Genomic DNA, 9,247 nt, shown 5'->3' on the forward strand with positions numbered 1-9,247 from the left:
CCTCAGGTGGGAATTTGCGGTCGCAGAATGGGTGCGACCAAAAAATCCCATCCCATTATCTTTCAACAATCTCTAGACAACAAGTGGGCAGGTATCCAATCTTAAAAGGAGGACGACGAACGGACAGTTTCAATTTAACTACTTGGCACAAATATGATGATAGTCAAGTTCATCAGGCCTTGTCCCAGGAAGTCTGTCTTCACGCACAACATGATTAATGCCTGTCTTTTGAGTAGGGGAGTGGAGACACAGACTCGATCATTCAAGAGGCAGTTAAATGAAGTGATGGGGGAACCCAGTGATTTCTATAAGTGGATCGGCTAGATAGGTCAATTGGCCTTTCTCCTCCATACTCCTGTTTGCAGTCTTTAAATGTGGTGTATCTATGGAATTGCCTAACCATCAGCATAGTGGGGCAAATAGATTTGACTTGTTGAGGGAGAAATTGGTGAGATGTTTGGCAGAAAGAGCTATGTGAGAGAGAATAATGTACAGCAAATATCAATATGTTCTTGTATGTCAGAAATTCAGTTAATTGTACTAATGCACAATATATCTACACCACACCGGACTGCTGTGGTCTCAGAAGGCAGCTCACCACCACCTTCTCAGGACAATTGGGGATGGGCAATAAATGTGACCTTGCCAGCGACGCCCACACCCCATAACTGAATAAAAGTACATATATATCTGATTTCTAGTTGTACCATTCAGTTCAATCGCAGTGATAGCTTCACTGTTTTCTGTTTTTAATTTGAATAACCAGATGGCACTGAAATGCACTTTAATACAATTTGTTTCTCAAAATATGAAAATTTTTGAAAATTTCACTTTTTTTTCTCCTGTTTTATTTTTGTGGTGAAAAAGGTGAAGTAAAAATGAACTATTTATCCAAGCCTTATGTAGCTATGGTTACTACATACCAAATGGCAGTGCTGCTGGCATTTAACAACAGTGAAATAGTCACTTACAAGGAGCTTCAAGACAGCACACAGATGAATGAAAAAGAACTTACCAAAACCATTAAATCCTTACTTGATGTAAAAATGATCAACCATGATTCAAACAAGGCAAGTATGTTGATGAAATGAAGATAACACTTCAATTTGATATAGTTTATTACGCTTTCCTGCTCTAATACTGATTTGGAAGAATTAATGTATAATTAATTCTTATGATGTGTTTGTACGCACTGCTAAGTATTTCAATGTGTGAAGCCTGAGAATAATAACAAAACGTAACTTGGAAATTAGTAAAATACTTTATTTTTTGGCATTGTTGTTCACTTCCGAGAACAATTTAGAGAGAGGCTAAGGTGATGGGAACTTCCTAATAGAAGTTTATAAAACTATGAAGGGCATAGATCCGGTGAACAGTTGGAAGCTTTTTCCCAGGTCAGAAGTGACGAGCACAAGGGGTCACAAGTTCAGGGTAAGGGGGGCAAGGTTCAATACAGATATGCGGGGGACGTATTTTACACAGAGGGTGGTACAGGCTTGGAATGCACTGCCAAGCAAGGTGGTTGAGGCGGACACGCTAGGATCATTTAAGACTTCTCTAGATAGCCACATGAACAGACTGGGAATAGAGGGATACAAATGGATGGTCTAGTTAGGAACACATGATCGGTGCAGGCTTGGAGGGCCGAAGGGCCTGTTCCTGTGCTGTATTGTTCTTTGTTCTTTGTTTGTTCTTTGTAATGCTGTACTTGTAAAACTAAAAGTTTTATAACTATTTTGTAATTAAAAGTCTAATGACCATGAAATCATTGTCAATTGTTGTAAAAACCTGATGTCCATTCGGGAAGGAAATCTGGCATCATTACCTGGTCTGGCCTACGTGTGACTCCAGGTCCAGAGCAATGTGGTTTACTCTTAACTGCCCCCTCAAGAGCAATAAGGGATAGGCAAGAAATGCTGGCCCAGCTGGCGGTGTCCATGTCCAATTTTTTTTTTAAATATGGCAAAGCAGTGCTGTTATCACTGGACTAGTAATCCAGAGACCCAGGGCAATGCTCCAGGTTTGAATCCCGTCACTGCAGATCGTGAAATTTTAATTGAATAAAAATCTGGAATTAAAAGTATACTGAAGACCATGAAACCATTGTCTATTGTTGTAAAAGCCCATCTGGTTCACTGATGTCTTTTAGGCAAGTAAATCTGCCGTCCTTACCTGGTCTGACCTACATATGACTCCAGATCCACAGCAATATGTTTGACTCTGAAATGCCCTCAGTTGATGGGCAATAAATGCTGGCACCCACATCCCGTGAATGAATTTAAAAAAGTAATATCTCAGCTGCTTTCTGTGATCTTGGGTAATTGTAAAGGTCAGAAAGATCTGAGTTTGTTCGGAAGCTGTAGTTGAGTTCGCTGATTGCCACTGAGTTACGTTAGGAGTGCTTCACTTATCCTCAGTTCCCCTGGGCTAGGGAGTCTGGCAGGGCGCAGCATCCAAGGCTTCCATTCTTAATCATTAACCCCCCCACCTCCCCCAAAAAACCCATAATGCACTTTTGTGGTTGTGATTCCTTCATGGTTGGTTAGCTTGTTAATATTTGCTGACTAGGCTCGCACAAAAAAAAACAGAATCTGAATAAATTCTGAGTTTCAAGTTTAGAAAACTTAAATGAAATAAGCCACCCTAACAGCAGATTATTTCATCATAGCTCAGATGTTCGAGTAAAAACACAGGTAGATTTTGAAGCATCTCAGCCAAAAATACTTGACTGGGTGAAAATCAGGAGAAAAATAGATTGTACTCTGGCTGCCTGTTGTTTAAGAGAGTCATGATTCTATGCATGTTTCCCTCTGCAGGAAGATGTTGACCTGGATTCAGTTTTCTCTTTAAATATGGGTTTCAGCAGTAAAAGAACAAAATTTAAAATTACAACTTCCATGCAGAAAGATACGCCACAGGTATGAGGTTTATTTTCTTGACTGATCATCTTGATGAAACCAATTATTTTCCCGTTGAAAAGAGTTGTCGAAAAGAAAGTATTACATTTCCATTTCAATTCTGTTTAACCTTGAATTTTATTTTGTGGAATGGTACAGCACAGGAGGCCTCTACAGGCTTTTAGTAGTGAGCAATTGTTCAAGTTAACCCTGTAACTTTCTTTTCTCCAAATATTTATCAAATTCCTTTTCCAAAGTTACGATTGAATCTGCCTCTACCACTCTTTCAGGCAATGCAATCCAGATCGCAGCAACAAGACGTGAAAAATAAAATTGCTTTGGTTCTTTTGTCTATCATCTGAAATATGTGTCTCTGTTTACTGGAAACAGTTTGTCCTTATTAACTTAATCAAAACTTGGTGTTTTGGTAGGAAAAATGAGGAGAGGTACCCATAATTGATGGCTAGCTGAGACCTAAATCAGTAATTTCTGAAGTTTTAGCATAATTTCTTTAATAGAGCTAAGGATTTCGTATGGTTTTTTTTTAAGCACCATTCTCAACTTTTTCTACCACCTTTGAAGATTTGAGACCCTAGGTCTCACTGTTCCTAAACCCCCTTTTTAAAAAAGTTTCACCACTTAGTTCATATTACTTTCCCACATCTTTCCTTCCAAAGTGTACCACTTCTCGGTTCTTTGCATCACGTGTCATCTGCTCTGTGTCTGCGCGTTTCACCAATTTGTCGCTGTCCTCCTGAAGCCTGATTGTTCACAATCATTCTGAGTTTTGTATCAGCTGCAGACTCTGAAAATTCCAGCTTTTGTGTATTCAAGTCCAGGTCATGAATAAGTATTAAAATGAGCAATGGTGGCTCTAATACTGACCTGTAGGGAGCACCATTGTATACTTCTCTCCAGTCTGAAAAAACAACTGTTTGTCACTACTCTCTGCTTTCTGTCCTTGAGCCAATTTCTGGAGGAATATCTGGTGAAACCTATTGTGTATTGTTTGTGTCCAAGTGACTTGGGTTTTTATTCTTGCTCATTTGCATCCCTAACAAAAGCTGCAGTAAATGGCTAGTGTGTTTGTATGTGTGCCTGTGTTGCCTTGTCTGTAGTTTGTTTTCAGACGACTAAAATTAAACCTCTACTTTCTTTCTCGTCTCCAATTCTGTATTTGTCTGCATCATCAAAGTTGGATCATTAAGATAAGAAAAAAATGTTGTAGTCCTTTCATTTATTGAGGTGACTATATCATAGTTAGACTAACCGTGATCTTTTAAATTGAGTTTATGTCAGATCTGAAAAATACCCTTTGAAAGTACACAAATGGTTGACTTGAGAGACTCAAGGGAAATCAGATGTTCATAACTGTAACCTGCTCTTCATGGATGCAAACACACTATTATTCCTAATTCATGAGTAATTAACCACAGAACTCCTCAAAGCAGTGATGAAAAAAATCATTAGAATTATTGCCAGATGGAGTGCCTAGAACCAGGGGACACAGTCTCAGAATAAGGGGCAGGTCATTTAGGACTGAGATGGAGGAGTCTCTTCACTAAGGGTGGTGAATTTTTCTAATTCTCTGCCCCAGTGGGCTGTAAGGAGCAGTCACTGAGTATGTTCAAGACTGAGATTGATAGATTTCTACATGTTAAAATCATCAAGGATTCGGGAATAGGAGGGGAAAATAGTGTTGAAGTGGGACATCAGCTGTGACCTCATTGAATGGTGGAATGGGCTTGAAGGGCTGAATGGCCGACACCTGCTCCTATTTTTTTAATCTTACGGAACTTTCAGGACTGGAAATGGGCAATATGTAGCACTGAACAGTTATCGGACTGCAAAAAAATAAACATCCGTTCTCTAGTTGTAGCATATAGGGAATAGAACTGGTCAGTTTAGCTTCTGTTTCCAACTTGTATTAGCTTTTCTTTTCTTTTTATTTCTGTTGTACTAACAACAACTACTTCTAAGCTCTTTGGCTAGTTTAAGAAATGGAAATGCGTTGTTTTGTTTCTTTATTTGCTAAGTACAGCTTTATGCAATCCTTTTTATATATCCATGTACACAACTAAAGCACAAAACATAGCTCACATCAGAACTCTGTTGAAACAGTCATGTTGGGTTTCTAGTTTTTGCTTCATTGCTTTCAGGAGATGGAACAAACTAGAAGTGCAGTCGATGAGGACAGGAAAATGTACCTGCAGGCTGCTATAGTCCGCATCATGAAAGCACGTAAAGTGCTCCGACACAATGCACTTATTCAAGAGGTAAAACATTCTTTTTAGGTGACCAAAGTGTTAGCATAAGCATAAGATTTGTTATATGTGTTAAACAAATTGAAGTTATTTGATCTCTGTAAATTGAAATGCATTACTACTCGGGGCCATATAAATGGATTAGAACAACATCATTCACTTAAATCTAGACCAGGCTGATGGGTAGGGGGCGGCAAGGGCGGGGGGGGGGAGGTGTTTACTCTCTGAAACGTTCCCGTGCAATTAATTTAGACAGTCTCCGCTGAATTCCTAGTCGGCACACCGTTCAGAAGTAGTATAGGAAATAGGATTAAAAGCACGTTGAGGCTGAATAAAAGAACGTAGATATTCATCTAACCTACCCTAAATCCACCAGGGAGTGCTTGATGACTGGGTGACAAAAGTAAGACAAGCGTTCCATTCCACAGCACTGACATCCTTCGCCTTGAGTACATAAATTGACATGCCCACCCACAAAAACCTTCAACAGGAACACTACTGCTCTAATGCTCCTATTCTATCAGGTAAGCATAGAGCAACTGTGCGTGGTTTCTGAGAGCTGCCGATAGAATCTGATGGATTAGATGATTATGAATGGTGGACCTTGTGCCATCATTGTGTTCTGTGTGAATAAAATATAGAACCCCTCTCAAGATGATCACTAGTGATTTGTTCTTGATTCCTGATACCCTGTACATAATGGTTCTGAAATTACTACATGAAGAGCCCAGTATAATTTTCACAGAGATAGTAACTTTGTTCAGCATATGCTTTCAGTAATACTCGAGTTCTTCCATTTGAAGGTTGTGGTCTAGTTGCATTTCTTGTTCCAGATTCCCTGTCCCTTCACCTGTTCTTTTGGTGCCAGAGACCCAAGAAGCACGCTCACTCTTCGTCCTTATTAATGCCACTCTAATCTTCGATCCAGAGACCGGATGTATGACTGAAGATGCACATCAGAACCCCTGTGGAAGTCCTGACTCCCAGACTTGCTTCCCGATCAGAAGTTTCAACTTCTGCAAATGTCTCTGACTTTGGACAGTTCACAGTACTGACCTGAATAGCTACCCAGGAAATGTTAGACAACTTAGAACCTGGTCTAACTCCAGAGTAACTATAGAACTGACCCTCGATCACCCCTTCCCAACTGCTCCCACTGACCCAACTAGCCCTCGACTTCATGAGCCTCCAACCAACCACCCACCCATATCATTCCCCCCCCCCCCACAACACACTTTAACTCGCTAAGCTACCCACCCTATCATCCTACCCATTCACTCATTCATGACTCTCCCATTCACTAATATTCAAACTGGACCGTTAAACTTTACAGCTGACAGTGTCGTAAAAAAGGGGCATGTCCATCTTGCTAACTCTGTTCTGCTTCGGCAGAACTCTCCGAGGGACGATATGCTTCACATTTCTGAAAAAACTGGGCTCAGAAATTCCCGGAAGAAATGCGGAGTAGCATCAAGTCGGGGAAGTTTGAGTGAATGATGATGATTGCTGCTCTTGCAAAGATCTGGACGGTTTTCTTCATCATAAAGTAGGCAAGCTTCTGGCCTTTGCTCTGGCTTTTTCTCATTGGTCCATCTGAGATCGGGAATTACAGCCACATACTAATTTCCTATCATTCATGCTGCATTGTGATGATCATGTTAACCAGCTAAACCCCTGAGCTAGCAATGCAAAAAGAAAAGCTAGTGGCATAATCTCTTTATTGTTTATGGGACCTTGCGTCATGCAAGTTGGCTGCCATGTTTCTCAACATTACAGCAGTAAATACACCCCAAAGGAACTTCATTGGTTGTGAACTACTTTGGGATGTTCTGAAGTCATGAAAGGCACTAGATGAAATATAAGAACTTTCCTTGAGAAATTTATTTTGCAGAGGGAAATGCAAATCTGAGGTAAAGCTAAGAATAAGAAGATGCTAGAAATAAACAACTGGTCGGTCAGTATTTGAAGGAGAAATGTAGATTACCATTTCAGTGCAAAAAACGTTTTTGTTCAGAAGATTATTAGCTTGCTGTTCGTAGGCAACACTTTGTTTTATTTACTTTTTCTACCATCTCTTCAGAGAGATTATATTTCTTGATTGTATTGAAGACTTCCTAACACTTGTTCACTTCTCAACAGGTAATAAGCCAATCAAGAGCAAGATTCAACCCTAGTATCAGCATGATCAAGAAGTGCATTGAAGTTCTCATTGACAAACAATATATTGAGCGTAGCCAGACCTCAGCAGACGAGTACAGTTATGTAGCATGATGCAAGCTGTTGGTATTTGGCTTTGTCCAAGTATGGGTGCAAAGACCTGCTGTGTCACTGATATGTTCCTGTGAGATGAAGCAGAGTTGTGCCTCCACCAGGTTCTTCAGTCCATCACCTGGCAGCCCTTTCTCTGCTGTTTACAGCCGAACCAGTGCCACATTGCAAGTGTCAATGCCTATAGATATCCCAACTCGTCATCGCCACATTGCTGTAATGGGGGAGTGCTTTGGTGCCATGTTTATCTCACAGGTGCAGTTGATATATTTTAAAACGTAATTTAAGACTAAACACTGTAACATGGCGGATAAAATAATTGTGTTTACACTGTAAATTTTTCATCCAAGACTGCAGAAAACATATGGCACTTGTTCCTTCACATAATAAAGCCTGTATACTACCCGAGGTATATGTAGGTTTCAGTGAACTTAGACCATTACATCAGTGTTCTCTGCAGATCGCCCAGATGAACGAATCTATGTACATCAAAATACAGAAGTTTTCCTGAACTGTCACTACAGGAACATGGGGAATGTCTATACCAGTTTGCACTTCCATTAAAGGGATTTTTTTCAGATTGATTTCTTTCAGTGTTTCTCGTGTGCATTGATGATTGTCAGAACTCCTCCTAAGCCTTAATTATTCAGTCTGAATGCTGCAGTTTTTTTTTTCGGGAGGGGGTGGTTGTCTTTTGAGCCAGTGAAAATGGTCATGGCTTTAGTAATGTTTTCATAATTTCTGCCCGAGTCGACTCCACATCTAAAAAAAAAATCTAACATATTATACATAACCAATTGATGGTGGAGTTTAAACAGGAAAAGAAACCTGGTCATACAGCAGCCATGGCAGAGAGGAGGAGGTCTCTGCGGGTGCTGCTGCTATCAATCTGAATCAGCTAGAATGGTCCAATCTTTTGGGCTCCGACCCCCCCCCCCCCCAAACCTTCCTTCCAATGGGGCAGTGACTGGCTCCCACCACCCATGGATGCAGTTGAGACTGAGAGCACATTGAGCTGGGAAGCCGTCGCCCTGGCATTCCCCGCTTTCTGATCGTTTTTCAACGATTATACATAATCCACAAGAATGATCCTGTCAAAGCAGTTCTGATCTGATTTCTGTTTAGCAACACCAAACTTCCTTTTAAAAAAAATTCTGCGTAGATAAATATATCTAATGAAATTATAGATATCTATTATTAACATCCAGCAAAAGGTGAATCTGCCACTTGTTAAATCAGGAACTTTGCATGAAAATGTTTTTAACTTGTTAACTTATTTGATCGAATGAGGTCAGGTGGCTGGTCTGTTAAATGACTAGTGTGCTTGAAGTCTTGGCAGACTTCAGCTCTGCATGGTGTTGACAGTTGTAGGTTTTTAAGAGGATTGGCTATCTCCATTATTACCAACAGTGTCCGCAATCTCTTTTAAAGACTTATTTTATTTTTTAACTGTTTGGTGTGACCTTTGTATTACCAGTAGCCAAGTGCAGCTGGAATAGTGAGGAATAAAACTGTTTTACTACAGTTTGAGTTTGGCTGTTCTTGCCTGTGTAAAAGAAAAAAATTGTTGTAAATGCAGTTTAAAATCTGAATGTAATCTAGTACTTTTGTCTTTTTAAACAAGTATGCTAATTTGAGCCCATCAACTTAAGACGGCTCTGGCTGCATCCACCCTCGCCCTGGTCCCCAGCCTTGTCGTAATTTACCAGAGAGCGAGCACCTTTATCCCAGAAAGGCCAAGAGCCTATTTCCATTGGAAAGCCGCAGCTTGATTTAAGTCACTGGTGGCTAAAGCAGCATTTCAATTTCCAGATCCAG

At 40.3% G+C, this 9,247-nt stretch overlaps 1 protein-coding gene across 13 annotated transcripts in view; it reads left to right on the top strand.

Moving 5' to 3' along the window:
* The window catches only part of cul2 (cullin 2), an 80,020-nt gene extending 71,067 nt beyond the window's left edge, over positions 1 to 8,953 (top strand). For 6 of the 13 annotated variants that reach the window (XM_078233063.1, XM_078233026.1, XM_078232991.1 and 3 more), the window contains exons 18-21: positions 868 to 1,070; positions 2,817 to 2,918; positions 5,057 to 5,173; positions 7,301 to 8,953. In XM_078233063.1, coding sequence (XP_078089189.1) covers positions 868 to 1,070; positions 2,817 to 2,918; positions 5,057 to 5,173; positions 7,301 to 7,432 — 554 coding nt within the window. In that variant the 3' untranslated portion in view covers positions 7,433 to 8,953. Of the gene's footprint in view, positions 1 to 867; positions 1,075 to 2,816; positions 2,919 to 5,056; positions 5,174 to 7,300 lie in introns of all 13 variants that reach the window. The other 7 variants (XM_078233018.1, XM_078232964.1, XM_078232957.1 and 4 more) reach the window with 2 other exon arrangements.
* The last annotated feature ends 294 nt before the right edge of the window (positions 8,954 to 9,247 follow it).

The sequence above is a fragment of the Mustelus asterias genome, chromosome 2, assembly GCF_964213995.1.
Source record: "Mustelus asterias chromosome 2, sMusAst1.hap1.1, whole genome shotgun sequence".
Taxonomy (NCBI): Eukaryota; Metazoa; Chordata; class Chondrichthyes; order Carcharhiniformes; family Triakidae; genus Mustelus; species Mustelus asterias.